The sequence below is a fragment of the Anser anser genome, assembly GCF_964211835.1.
Source record: "Anser anser genome assembly, chromosome: 28".
NCBI lineage: Eukaryota > Metazoa > Chordata > Aves > Anseriformes > Anatidae > Anser > Anser anser.
In genome coordinates, this window is record NC_139749.1 from 1,505,061 (window position 1) to 1,518,792 (window position 13,732).

At 53.4% G+C, this 13,732-nt stretch overlaps 1 protein-coding gene across 6 annotated transcripts; it reads left to right on the forward strand.

Moving 5' to 3' along the window:
- The first annotated feature begins 109 nt into the window (after window positions 1–109).
- Window positions 110–13,065, forward strand: ADAR (adenosine deaminase RNA specific). 6 transcript variants are annotated; one of them, XM_083813625.1, is made up of 15 exons: window positions 110–438; window positions 2,330–3,871; window positions 5,092–5,278; window positions 5,348–5,505; window positions 5,919–6,060; window positions 6,242–6,459; window positions 6,706–6,862; window positions 7,848–8,046; window positions 8,688–8,781; window positions 10,198–10,326; window positions 10,431–10,564; window positions 10,723–10,905; window positions 11,399–11,511; window positions 11,914–12,041; window positions 12,322–13,065. In XM_083813625.1, exons 1-15 carry the CDS (start codon window positions 287–289, stop codon window positions 12,560–12,562), a joined length of 3,777 nt encoding a protein of 1,258 aa, XP_083669751.1. In that variant the 5' UTR covers window positions 110–286; the 3' UTR covers window positions 12,563–13,065. The 6 variants fall into 6 exon arrangements, with proteins under 6 accessions (XP_083669751.1, XP_083669754.1, XP_083669753.1 ...); XM_083813628.1 differs by having other exon boundaries at window positions 115–438; window positions 2,333–3,871; window positions 7,875–8,046; XM_083813627.1 differs by having other exon boundaries at window positions 117–438; window positions 7,875–8,046.
- Window positions 13,066–13,732: the final 667 nt, after the last annotated feature.

Here is a 13,732-nt window from a genome sequence, read left to right on the forward strand (position 1 = left end):
CCCCCCCCGGGCTCGTCCCCCCCCCGGCCCCGAAGCCCCCACGGCACGCGGACCGTGCGCAGCGCGCATGCGCGGCCCAGCGGCGGGGCTGTGGCGCATGCGCCGTGCCGGGCACGTGCGGGCCCAGGCCTGAGGCGGCCGCTCCCGCGGCTCCCCGGGATGAAGCCGCCGCCGCCGCCGCCGCCGCCCCCCGCCGCGAGGTACCCCCGCAGCGCTCCACCCCCCCGGCGGAGCGGCACGGCCGAGCCCTCGGGTGTCGTGCCCGGGCCCCGGCCACGCCGCGGCGATGCGTTGCCCTGCCCGAAAGCGGGCCCTGAAGCGCTGTGCCCTGAAGCAAGATGGCGGCCGCGCGGCCTCGGGGCGCTCCGCGCAGGCGCAGGCGGGGCTCGGTGGCGTCATCACCGTGCGCCCGCCGCGGCGCCAACGGCGGCGGAGGGGGTAAGGGGGCGCGGGGGGAGGGGCTCGGCACCGGGAGTCCCGGGGCTGGGGGGGCTCGGGGAGTCGGGCCGTGCTGCCCCGTGAGCTGCCCGGTGCGGCCCGGGGCTGCCCGAGGCCCCGGGCTCCCCCCCCCCCCCCCCCGTTCACCCTCCCGGTGTCCCGGAGGCCGCACGCGGCGGACACGGAGCCGTCCCGAGTTCCAAGGGGAATCCCCCCGCGGAGCGGCGGCCGTCAGGGGCCGGGGGTCCCGCAGCCGCCGGTACAACCGGGGGAGCCCCGGTGCTGACGGCCGGGCCGAGGCTCCCGCCGGGAGCCGCTCCCCGATCGCTGCCCAGCCCCGGGCCCTGCCTGCGGCCCCCCCCCCGCGTCCTTTCCCCGCCGCCGTCCCGGGCACGGGGCCGAGCCTCGGCGCTGCCCGCCCCCGGCAGGGCGGGGAGGGTGCGGGAACCGAAACCGAAAGGGAGCTCGCGGCCATCTTGCGGGGGTGCCCGGTGGGACCCGGTGCCACCTGCGCTCTGCCCGGTCGGGCCTCGCGTGTGCTGCTCTTGCTGACAGAGTAAGTGGCGTGTGCAGGAGCTTATGGACAGGAGCGAGGTAAGAGCCTTCAGCGTGGGGATAAACCTTTAACCCCCCTCTGCCTTCCTGCCAGCCCTGCCTTCAGCACAGGGCTCGCCTCCCGTGGAGCCCGTGTTGTTCCCGGGGAGTGGAATAAGCCCATGTGGTGGTGCCTGGGTGCAGGCAGGGGTTGTTGACCTCCCTGTTTAAAGAGTGAAGCTCTCGGCGACCTTGGGCCGTACTTGGTTCTGCGCATTTTGCTGTTACTCTGCCGTTTAGGTGACTTTAGGAATGAATTACCCCGCACACAGCCCACCTCCTTCTCTCCTTTTCACCGTGTAACTGCCAGCTCCTATGTTTCACCCATCAAAGCTCGCACCACGTGGCTGCAGAACTCTCACAAAGCCCTCTTTACGAAGGAAGGGAACTTTCTTCATGAAGTTAGTTTTCTAAGGAAAGTCTTAGCCACGTAGGTGAAGATAAGTGACTTGGGTGTCACCGAGAAGGAGGTAGGAGGGTATCGGTTGCATGTTTTTATCTGCTCGGTTCACAAGCAGCCGTGGTGGAAGGGCTAGATTTTATCCTGTGCTTGGTTTCTTTTCTTTAAAAAGCATGTAAAAAGCTTAGACCTATGCCCTGTAGTGCAGGGGGATGGCCCAGCTGTCAGAGATGCGAGTGAAATTGGGGCCGCGGTCCCAAAATACCTTTCATACTGTTAGAAAGCGCGCACCTATCCGATTTCTCTGTATGTTATCACTTTACTCCTCTTGCAGTGCGATGCTTTACCTCTGTAGGTCACATCCAGGAGGGAAAGTACATTTAGGGTGTCAGACTTCAGGCCACGAGTCTAAAAACTGCTCTGAGCCCATTGCAGCTCTGCTCTGTCCTGTGTCAGCTGCTTCACCTCCTCGTGCCTCTGTTTCTCTGCACAACAGAGCTGTGATTCTTGCCTCCCTGAGGGCAGCCAAGCGAAAACTGCTTGTGTTCTGGAGGCACCTGGTGAGCCTTTGACAGAAGGCGTTGCCAAAAGGCAACCAGCCTCTGCACAGCCGGCTTGAAATTCAGCCCCAAAAGAAGAGAGGGTCGCTCTTTTTTTTTAAGCTGTTTTCTCGTGGGTAGCTTCACCTGTGATTCCCAACTGCTGGCTTTTGTGCTGGGCAGACAGAATTTGCCGTTTGTGTCTACGTGAATAATTTAAACTCCGTGGAAAGCAGGGAGGCTTGGCAAGGCGAAGATGCCTCAGGTGTCTCGGGAGCAGGGAGGCTTTTCGGACTGACTTTCTGGGAGCCTGTAACTGTGTAACTGGGTTCTGAAGTCCTGTTTTTCCCCCTCCTAGCAGGTTCCTGTTCAGGACTGGAGAACGCCGAGTGACCCACGGCTTCTCTTATACCGCTGCGAAGGCAGCCCGGTTCCCCCTCGCGCTCCAGCAGTGCGCTATGAACAGAGGCACCACTCGAGGCAAAGGCTCGTATTTTACTGGTTCAAGACCTAACTACTCCAGCACTAATCCAGGTTTCTTTCACCGCCCCCATACCCCACAGGAAGCTAACCCGGACGCCTTTTCACGACAGCAGTTCCTAGAAGGGCAGGACAGCGAAGTCTGTTTAATTCAGGAGCTGCAATCGTACAAGGAACCGCGCGCTGGAGGCTGGCAGGCTGTGGCACCGGCTCCTGCAGGGAGATGGCAAGCCAGGCGCAGCAGAGCGGGATGCTATAGGTTCTCCAACAAGTGCCTGCGGGTGGAAACTTCATCGCATTGTCACCCTCCTCAGTACCACGGTCAGGAGAACCAAGAGAGAGATTCTGACACCATAAGTCTGAATTTCCAGCGACTGTCTCTTACTGGGCAGAACCATGAACAGGAAATTCTGAATATCTTCAGGCAGCTTGGGGTGGGGAAGACTTGTACGGTTTATGATCTTGCACGGAAGCTTAAAACTCGAAAGAAAGAAGTCAATCGTATTTTGTACAAGCTCCTCAAAGAAGGCAAACTGCACAAAGGTGAAGAGACGCCGCCACTGTGGAGGATTGCCAGCCCAAGCGCGGGGAGAGAAAGAAACCCTCCGGAGCACGGGGGTGGCAGCGCGGCCTCAGCTTCTGAGAGCACAGGGGAGAGGAGCGCGGCCGGCTCGAGAGACATCAGCCCCACGATGGCTGAGACAAAGGACAAAATCTGCAACTACTTGTTCAGAGTGGCAGAAACGACGGCGCTCAACCTTGCCAAAAACATTGGCTTTTCGAAGGCCAAGGACGTTAACGCCTTTCTCAGTGCTCTGGAGAAGCTGGGCGATGTCCACAAGGAAAACTCGAGCCCTCCGCGGTGGTCCCTGACGGACAGGAAACGCGAGCGGATGCAGATGCGGCTGAAGGGCAGCGCGGCGACCAGAAGAGCAGACCCCACACCTGGGTCGAGTTTGCCATCTTCCTCCGTTCCTCCAGATCCCCGGGAGATGACCGTGGCTGTAGCTTCGCCGGCGGCAGGATCGAGTATAGAGAATGGACAGCAGCCTCTGGGACAGACTGGTCAGAGCAGTGACAGTGACACAGAAGCAGCCGTGCCTGAGGACACCAAGCCTGTCTTCTCTAGCTTCAGTACCTACGACAGCTCTGAAAATGGCAGGTGGGCTTCGGATGACATCCCAGACAATCTGAACACTATCAACAAGCAGCCTGAGGAGTCGGAGTCCATCATGAACTCCCAGGCTTCCCCCGGTTACGCCGCCCAGTTTGACGCTGGTTTCCCGTGTACGCCTGTCGAGAAACTAATGGCTTGTCAGGAGAAGAACCCAGTGAGTGGCCTTACCGAATATTCCCAGTACACCTCCCAGCACTGTGAGTTTGAAATGCTGGAGCAGAGCGGGCCCTCTCACGAGCCACGGTAAGAAGATCTCCTAGCTTCCCTGAGCTCTTTGTTTAAGCTAACCTGAACCAACTTCACCTCAGCCTTGTCCTGAAGGGCCTGCTCATTAATGTTTACTTCATTTGGGACTGATTAGCCTAGCTGATTCCTTGTAGCAGCTTAAAAAAACCCAACAAAACGCTAAAATTTAACCCCAGGCAGCCTGGATTTCATCGCTTTCAGATCACAGAGAGTAAAACTGGCATTGCGGGGGTACCTCTCACTTATCCAAAGGCAGTCGAGATGTTCTCTCTGTGGAAGTGGTATAAAGGGAGCCCCAAACAAAGCCCTTGGGCATGGATATCTCGGGTTAGATGAGGTGAACCCGCTCGGAACATCCCTGTGGTGCAGCAGGTCAGAGTGGATGCCGTGCGAGCAGAGCGTGGCGTGACGCTACGGTTCGTGGAGTCAGTTTCTGGAGTCCTGCCTCCACTTGCTAAATTGTGGCTGTTCCTGAGCACCAGTGAGACGGTGAAAAGTACGTATGTGCCACGCTGGGGTATGTCAATAGACTCGCTAGACAGGAAAATTGGCCTAATTTCTAAAGACAGAGTCCCAGGCTTTTTTTGTAAGGGGTGATCTGAATGGATTCAGCCCCACAACCCATCTCCAGATCCCACTTGACCCCTTTTTTCTGGAAGCAGGTTTCCTCTGCACGGGGCTGGAGGCCAGGAGAAAAGCCGTGTAGCGCTCACAAGGAGGAGGGAGACAAAAACACGGAAGGCAAGGGGTTTACGTGCGGCAGCACCTCTCTGAGGTGGTGTGAATGCACTGCGTGGTTCACGAGCACTTTGGGTAGTCAGGGAAAACACCGGAGGGACAGATGACCCGGAATGACCAGGTGCAGATGGAACTGCAGGCTGCTTTTAAGCTTCCTCCGTGTGCAGGAGACGTAACTGAGCTGTTATTTGCATACAGCCGTTGCACTTCTCGGGCTTGGCAACTGTGGAACGAGACAATTCATCCTTTACTTTCAGAACGAAATCTAGAGCTGCTGTAGGTCTCGTGAACAGCTCTGGAAATGCTATGAAGCAAGGCCCAGATGCAGAGCTCTTGGCATCCCTGATATTTTTGTCCTTTCTGCACGTGGCAGCTAGCTGTTCCTTCTCACTTGAATCCCGAGGGGAACTGCTTGCTGTGAGAATACCGTGGGTTTGCCTCTTGGTTTACCTTGCTTGTTTTTTTTTTTTCTTTCAAAGATTTAAGTTCCAGGCAGTGATCAGCGGGCGCCGATTCCCACCAGCAGAAGCAGGGAGCAAAAAGCTTGCTAAGCAGGAGGCAGCAGCTAATGCTATGAAGGTCCTGATGCAAGAAGCAGAGAACGGAAGGCCCGATGGAATTAAATGTGAAGAGCCGTTTCCATCCAACAGTTCTGAATCAGAACTGGTGAGTCTTGTCTTCTATTTGTAAGTCTGGTCAAACAGTGCTTGGTCTGAAATTGGTTTCTTGCCGTAGCCTTTGCATGCGGAGCCAGAGTCGTCGTCTGCGCCAGCTCAACTGAACATGCTTCCCGGGAAGCACCCCATCAGCATATTAATGGAATACGGACAAAAATCAGGGAACACGATTGAATTCCAGCTGCTCTCTCAGGATGGCCCACCTCACGATCCTAGGTATGGCATGTCGTTGTCAGCTCTGGGGAGGATAGAAACCCTTTCTTTAATATCCTTGCTGTTCAGCATGCTACCCACGTTCCCGTGGTCATCGCTGACCTAGCTGAGTGCTTCTCTTATCCCAGGAGTCTGGGAACGGCTTCTCCAAGACATCTGCCTCCAGAAAGAGACCAAAAGTAATGCCTTTTCTCAGAGAAAAAGGGTGCTGTTTGTTCTACCAAACCAGGAGCAGCTTCTAGTCTTGTACTGTACCTGGTAGTGCCGGACTGGCATTTTGAACTGTTTGAGGCCATCGTGGTAGACTTAAATAAGAGAGAACGCAGAAGGATTTAATTTGAACTGGGAGAAGGGGATAATAAACAGACTGCAACATCTATGCTTAACACTCTCCGTATGCTATAATGTCCTGTCAGGTTCAGCTACTGTGTGAAAATGGGTGACCAAATTTTCCCTGCTGTGGTAGGAAACAGCAAGAAGGGAGCAAAGCAAATGGCAGCAGAAGTTGCCATGAAGATTCTTTCTGGAGAGCCTGTGCCACGTGTCTCACCGGAACAGGTACAAAGAGCTTCTTTATGAGACCCAAGTGTTTTGTTTGTCCTATTTCCCCTTTATTTTGTATTCCATTGGATTTCACCCCACCAAGTCATGTTCTGGCTCTAGCAGAGGTTTGCTTTGTCCTGCAGTAATACCAGCTGTTCTGTATTTAACAGCCTTCTCCTGTCTAACTCTGCTCTAGCCTGTCGTGACGCCCCAGGGTGAGCAGTCCACGCGCGGCTGTGGAGCACAGGTCATCGCTCCGGATGAATCCAAGGCAGCAAAAGCGAAGGGTGTTGGGGAGCTCATCAAATACCTGAACGTCAACCCTGTCAGCGGCCTGCTGGAGTACGCCCGCTCTAATGGCTTTGCTGCAGAGTTCAAACTCATTGACCAGTCAGGACCTCCCCACGACCCAAAGTAAGTAGCTGCATCCCTCCGGGAGGAAACTGTGCGTTTTTGCTGTTGTGTTCTCTATCCGTTCTTCAGGACAAAGTTCCTGATGCAGTTAAAGGTGGCAACAGGCCGTGCTGCTGCCTCCGCCAAACCTCGTGTCCAGACAACGATAAGCTACCTCCTCTCTGCTCTTTTCTACACTGAGATATAAAAGCAGACTGAAATCCAGGGGTCTCTGAGGTTCTCAGAAGTGCACTGCTGTCTTTACAGGTTCGTCTATCAGGCGAAGGTTGGAGGCCGCTGGTTCCCAGCTGTAACTGCACACAGTAAAAAACAGGGCAAGCAGGAGGCAGCTGACGCAGCGCTCCGAGTCCTGATCGGGGAAACGGAGAAGGCTGAGCGCATGGAGGGAATCAACATCACAGAGGTAACATCCTCTTCCTCCAAGGCTGGAGCTGCTTTTCTAGCCCTGCCTGTCCTGTGCTGTTCAGTCCAGCAGAAAAATGCCTTCAAGAGCAACTGTGAAATCGTTGTTCTCTGAAGGTGTAGATAAGCTGATGCTCTCCTAAAATGGGTTAGATGTTTCCTCAGGGCATAGACGTTCTCTTCCCTCATGATGGTGCCTGCTGTAGGGCTACATTATCCTCAGATACTTCCACAAGCTGCTGAAATATGCTCCTGTGGTGAAGCAGGAACGTGCTCATTTTTGTTCTGTGATTAAAATAATTCCATTCTGCATTCCTTCATAGTACACTTAAAATTATGTCAGCTCAGAAAGTCGTGTATCAGATAAGAACAAAGCCCTGTTTGTGTCAGGACGGCTGTCCCAAACCTGTGCTTCTTTAAATCACACTTGAGTTTTGTGGTGTCTTAAAAGCTGCATTCCCAGCTGCACAGCTGAGTGTAGCAGCTGTGTCTGTAAATAGAAAATCCATCAGGGACGATGTGGCAGTCAGCAGTGCTAGAGGAGGCAAGTGCCCGTTTGAGACGGGGTGACTGTGCAGTCTCCCAACAGGCAGCCAGAGAAGGAATTCCTGCGAAACCAGTAACAGATTTCCTTGGCTGAGTCTCTGGGAACGGGCAAGATTGGTTTTGTTCCTTTGCAATGGGGTTCCCCCGGCAATCCCAGGAGGCCGCTCCTCAGCCCGTTTAGCTCGCTGCCAGGAGGACAGCTTGCCGCTGTCTGTTGATGATGCGCTTAAAGCCGAGCTCAGCGCATCGGAGAGTATTTCCCCAGAAATAACCAAAAGAACCTCACCCACCCCTTGATACTCTCCGTGTGCTCAGCCCAAAATTGCGTTCCCTATGGTCTGTGTTTTCTGTCTTCCTGCCTTCTGCTTGGATAGCTGTGTTTCAGGCTAGCTGCTGCTGCTCGAGCTGTTTTGTTCACTAACCTGTTTGTGGTCTCTTAGCAATCCTGGTCTGCGTCCCCGTTCCAGCTCCCTGTAAGTGGCAGTACCCTCCACGATCAGCTGGCCATGCTGAGCCACCAGCGCTTCAATGCCCTCACTGCTCGCATCCAGCACAGCCTGCTTGGGCGGAAGATCCTGGCTGCCATCATCATGCGGAGGGGAAACAACGACCTGGGAGTTGTGGTCAGCATCGGAACAGGTATGGACAGCTTCTTCCAGCATGAGCTGATCTCTGAACCCCCTGCTCTTCCCTGTCAGCTATGACTAGGGAATTGCTGTAGGTTTCTTCAGAGAGGGCAAGAAATGCTGCTGGGGCTTGCGTAGTGTCACAAGTGATTTAGTTAGAGAGAGAGAACAAAGTGATTGTGCCTTCAGCTGTATTGCTCTTAATCTTTGCTTGCATTGCTCTGTGCTAGTCTGTGCGCATCCATCAGAGCGTGGATTCCTGCGTTGTATAGCACAAGATCCCCCAGTTTTTCACAGCTTTGTGTACCTTCGTCCCCTTTCTAGTTAGCTGCAATGCTTCCACCCAGAGTGGTTGGTTGAAAAGCGCAGAGGGTTTTGAAGGGACACTGCCTTAAAACTGTGGCAATTTAAGCTTTCACTATTCCTAAAGTAGCGTGTACTTTGTCCCTTATTTTCCTAACTGCCTGGATCAGGATAATGATCTAATAGTCAGGGTGCTGCTACTCAGAAGCCCGGAGAAGTAAAACTTCAGGTGAGATAAAACCTTCAAAACCCTCCCTTCTTCTGTGAAGCTGTGTGTTGACTTTGTGACGTGTTTTCTTTTGTGAAGCTGTGTGTTGACTTTGTGACGTGTCTTCTTTTTTTTTTTTTCAGGTAATCGATGTGTGAAAGGAGAAGAACTGAGCTTGAAGGGGGAGACTGTGAATGACTGTCATGCGGAAATCATTTCTCGAAGAGGTTTTGTGAGGTGAGACAAGGGGAAACCCAAAGGAGAGGGAGAGGTGCCTGCCAAAAGGTGCTCACCCCATCCTAAAGGGATGTAGCCGTGATGGTTCCTTCGGAGGTAGCCGTGATCCTTTAACGCCGCTGTTTACCCATGTGTTGTTAAACAGAGGGATATTATTTCTGATAAGAAAGGGCCATGCCTGAATGGTCCCAAATTAGTACCGAACTGGAAACCTGCCAAGAGCCCAAGGGCCGCTTTGGACGTACTTAAAATGAAGCATCCTGCAGAGGCTGCTTGGCCAGCACACAAAACGTGGTCTCAGTCTGAGCCCAGCTTTCTATCAGAGGCAGAGTGCCGGGGAATCTGCCCGCCAGATCCTGCTGCAGCCTTTCTGGGCCCAGGTGTAGAAAGCTTCAGGAAAATTTGTCAAACATGTTCGTGTTGAGAAGTGGGAAATCCTTTTCCATTAGTTGGGAGGGGCTTTCCCCAAACCAAACAGTGCAATTGTTCTCGTCTTTGTATAAACATTCAGCATGGCGCTTTTTCTTTTCTTAAACTGAAGTGAGATGCAGTTGGGCAAGCCTTTTATAGTTGTCTGCCCTTCCAGGTACGAACCGTGAAGCCAGCTGGTTTTGTAAAGCCTTTGTCTGCTGCTGTTAGGATCTGTCTTCCTCAGTGCTGGAAGGTGTTGAGGGCTGCTCCCCAGCAAGCTGTAAAATCAGAGCGTTGCGCTCTTGCTTACTGTCTGTCTCTGCTATTAATCTTGACAGTCGTGGCTGCTGGGCTGCTTTGGCACAGCAAAGCCTGTCAGAGATGAGAATGGTGAGCTCCACCTCTCCTTGCAAAGTGCCTGCACAGGTTTTATTTGAGGAATCTCTGTGAAGCTGCAGTTTTTCTTTAGTCCTTGACAGCATGTTGGAGACCTCAAGGTTTTTTCTCTGTTCCCAGACAGAAGCAGCCATAAAAGACCCAGTCGCTATAAATGGATCGTGGGGTTGTGCTAACAATTCTGCTTGTGTTCAGCTGCCTTTGGGGCCGTTTACTGTTAATGTGAACTTGGTGCTGACTGAAGGTGCTAGGTTACCAACCTTGAAGTCGTCTTCACGCTTGGATCAGATGCACGCAAGCAACAGAGCAGAGCCAGCCAGGCTTCTTTCGCTCTCCTTCCAGTGCTTCCGTCTGCTTACCTGACAGAATACTTATTTTCTACTACATGTCTTCTGCATTGCAAGAAATCTGCTTTATTTCATGCCTTGTCTGGAGTGTCAAATGCTGTAGGTTGGCTTCCAGGTATTCCCCGCCATGACTCCTGGTCTTTGCTCTCGTGTGTGGCAGGATGAGGAGCAGCGTCCTCAGTTTGTGGCAGTGGTTGGACTGAGGTACTCCTTGTTAGAGGAGCAAAGCAGCCTTTTGATGGTATGCCGCTGTTATTTTCAGGTTTCTCTATAGTGAGCTGATGAAGTATGACCCGTCTAATCCTTCTTCTGCAAAAGAGAGCATTTTTGAGCCAGCGGGGAAGAAGAGACTCAAAATAAAGAGCAATGTCACCTTTCACCTCTATGTCAGGTCTGTATGGGGTTGTACAGGCAATGACCTGTGTTGCTGCTGCACCGCTGGCCTCGGCAGCTTTCTGCAACCTGGTTCTAACCTGGGGAGCATTTCTTTTCTAGCACAGCGCCTTGTGGGGACGGGGCACTCTTTGATAAATCCTGCAGCGATCAGGCAAGCGTGGTGGGGCAAGCCCAGCATCAGCCTCTCTTTGAGAACCCCAAGCAAGGCAAGCTGCGGACCAAGGTGGAGAACGGTGAGTGTGTTTGCTCCCTGCATGGCAGAGCCAGGCTGACTTCAGAGATCGTTCAGTGCCTGTGTGTAGAAGATAACTTCCTGTACAGCTGTTGATGGGGTTTTGAGGTTTATTGAATATCTGACTCTACAGAAAATCTTTCTTCTTTGCTTGTGCAGGGGAAGGTACCATTCCTGTGAAGTCGAGTGACATTGTGCCAACTTGGGATGGGATCCAGCATGGGGAGAGGCTGCGCACCATGTCCTGCAGTGACAAAATCTTACGCTGGAATGTACTCGGTTTGCAAGGAGCGTTGCTGTCACACTTCATAGAGCCAGTTTATCTCAGCTCTGTTACGCTTGGTATGAGACCCACCGGTTCTTTCTGGGTTGGGGGACAGCTGTGCTGCCCTGCTGCTTAGAAATGGGCTGCACTGACAAATAACCTCCGTCCCACAGGGGTGGAAAAGCTCGTTTGTGGAGGCTGTAGGAGTAACAGACTGAAACATCATTCTTGGCAGAGCTGTTCTGTTTTGAAGCATAAAGGGAGTTTGTGGATTTTATGTAGTAGGTGGAGTGAGTTTTTCTCCAGGGTTCTCGATTTTTAGAAGGCACATGTGATCTAGGAGGGTGAGACAAAAATTGCCTGGATGTGTCTGGTGATAAATGTTGCAGTCTATAAATCTTCGTCTTACACATCTAGGGGACGTGTAGCAATGAGGAGGTCACTCTTGCTGACCCCTGTGGCTGCCAGCTTTCTGTAGGTTGTGGGAAGTGCTGTGGTTCTCAGTGTTTGCCTTGTCTGCTACCTGTGCAGTTTCCCGTTTCCTAATGCCTTCACGTGTTATCTTCACAGGTTACTTGTACAGCCAGGGCCATTTGACGCGTGCAATCTGCTGCCGCATGGTGCGAGATGGGGACGTGCTGCAGAAGAAGCTCCAGGCTCCGTATCACATCAACCACCCTGAGGTACTGTGGCCCTGACACCTCTTTATTTCCCTCCTGTCTTCCACCTCTGCCCGTGGGCTTGGACCTCACTGAGGCCCCTGCAGGGGTGTCACCTGGCAGAGTGCCTGCAGCCAGGGTCAGGAGGCTAGTGACCAGTAAACCAGCCCTCTTCGCGTTGTTCCCCCAGTGTCTGTGGGTTACTGGGAGAAAGGAGACCAAGGGTTGCCCCTGTAGCCTTCAGCTTGGTAAGAACCTAGCACGTGGGACAAGCTGAGCCCCTCTCTACAGGGAACAGAAACGCCTCAGATTTTGCTTGTCCCAGATGAGATCAGCCCTAGCGCGATCACTTCCCAAAAGGAACAGCAGCGGGGTAGCTGGGATTTTAACACCTCACGAAACCCTCCTTTACCTCTGACAATGCAGGTTGGGCGAGTCAGTGTATACGACTCTGCAAGGCAGACGGGCAAGACGAAGGAGTCTTCGGTGAACTGGTGTCTTGCTGATGAAAGCGAAGTTGAAGTCTTGGATGGCACAAAAGGGAAAGTAGATGGGTAAGAGGAGCCTTTCCTGCTGATTTCCTGTTTGGGGAGAGAGGGGCAGCCATGAAGAACCAGTATGCTCAGGGCAGTTACAGTATCATGTGTGGGGAGAAGAATTTCCAACTGATTCGAGCCAGTGCTCTTGAAGCAGAACAAACACTGCCCAGCCCAGGCCCTACACCAGTCTCACTGAGCCAGATCTTGCAGGCATCCGATTGTGAGGTTGTTCCCTGTGTCCCCTGCTCCTGCTTCTCTCTCTGTCATGTCTTTCATGGCTGCCTTTTTCTCTCAGACCGAAGCTGGAGGTGTCTCGTGTGTCGAAGAGGAAAACGTTTGCCCTGTTCCAGCAGTTATGTGCCAAGAACAACTGCAAAGACCTGCAGAAGCTCTTGGTGTACTCAGAAGCTAAGGAGGCAGCCACGTCGTACCAAGAAACTAAGCAGTGCTTCTTCAGCGTGCTGGAAGAGATGGGCTATGGCAGTTGGATCCGCAAACCCCAAGAGGAAGATAATTTCTCTTTCCTTGATGCATAACGAGATTCCCTGTGGGTGTGTGGCTGAGTGCGCAGGTGGGAGCATGGGTGTATGCGTCCATCCTTCGCCACCACCTTTTTGGAATGGAGTCGGTAGTATGCAGCAGTTTCCCCTGTAGGCCTGGCTGCCTTCTCTTCGTTCCTGTTACTCTGAGATCCTGCCCTTTCTCTTTTAAAACATGCATGAAAATTGTTGTATTTTTTTTTAAGCTGGGGCAGGCTCAGTCTCTATTTGCTTTTATGTTCACATCTTCTCTTTTTTAAAAGAAGGCACAAGAAACCAGAGGAATTCTTGGACTGCAAACCTGGAGCACTACGCTGTGCACTGCAGCTCCCTCTGGCAGCTTTTGAGGCAAATTCTCTCTTTTGAGGAAGCTGGCTGGTTTCATGTCTCTTGTTCTCTCTGGATGGTGACTGGCAGCCCGTCTGGGCTGGGACACAAACTGATCTCTGCAAGACGGCCAGCACAACATTCCCTGTTTAATAAATTTTCTGTATTGTTAACTGGTTCTGTTCCACGGCTGTGTGAATTGCTGCAGGTTGAAAAAGGGGATCCCTGGGTAGAGCTTGAGGGCTTTTTTGGAGGGGGGAAGGGGCTATGTGAAAAGGAATCTTCTGCAGAAAACTCTGGCAGGTGTGAGTTTAACCAAGAGGTTTTGGGGCTGGGGCCCCTTCTGGTCTGCGTGCCCCCTCTGTTATCCTGCTGGCAGCTCTGGGTGCTGTGGTTGGGGGATGGGGGCTCCTCCCCCCTTGGGCTCTCACTGGGTCGTGTGAGTCTCTGCTCCCTCTGTCCTCCTGGCCTGTGCTCCCCCAGAACTGCACCCCAAAGGTGAGGCAAAGCATGACAAACCCCCAGCCCGCTGCGTTAAGTGGGGCTCTTGCCCCCTACGTACCACGGAGCACCCTGAGAGGAGGGGGTTGAAGAGCACTGACTCCAGCAGCCGGGGGTTTCTCTGGCTGGGTGAAACATCTGGGTTTTAAATCCTTTCTGGGGCGCGGCTTCCCCCGGAGCTACGCGCTGCTGGTCACTGTCTGCTCCTTGCTCCCTGGCTGCACAGAGGATAAGTGGTATTTATAGAAAACACTCAATTTAAAATGTTCCCCCATGAGGCCAATTCCTGCCTGCAAGTGCCAGCCCGGGAAGCGCTGCTGCAGCAGGACCAGCTGGGGT

Bases quoted from the DNA above. Each gene is read 5' to 3' on its own strand.
- ADAR (XM_083813625.1), top strand. From the start codon at position 287: ATGCGTTGCCCTGCCCGAAAGCGGGCCCTGAAGCGCTGTGCCCTGAAG. The intron at 6,460-6,705 runs GTAAGTAGCTGC...CTGTCTTTACAG, and splicing joins GGACCTCCCCACGACCCAAA to GTTCGTCTATCAGGCGAAGG. The intron at 12,042-12,321 runs GTAAGAGGAGCC...TTTTTCTCTCAG, and splicing joins ACAAAAGGGAAAGTAGATGG to ACCGAAGCTGGAGGTGTCTC.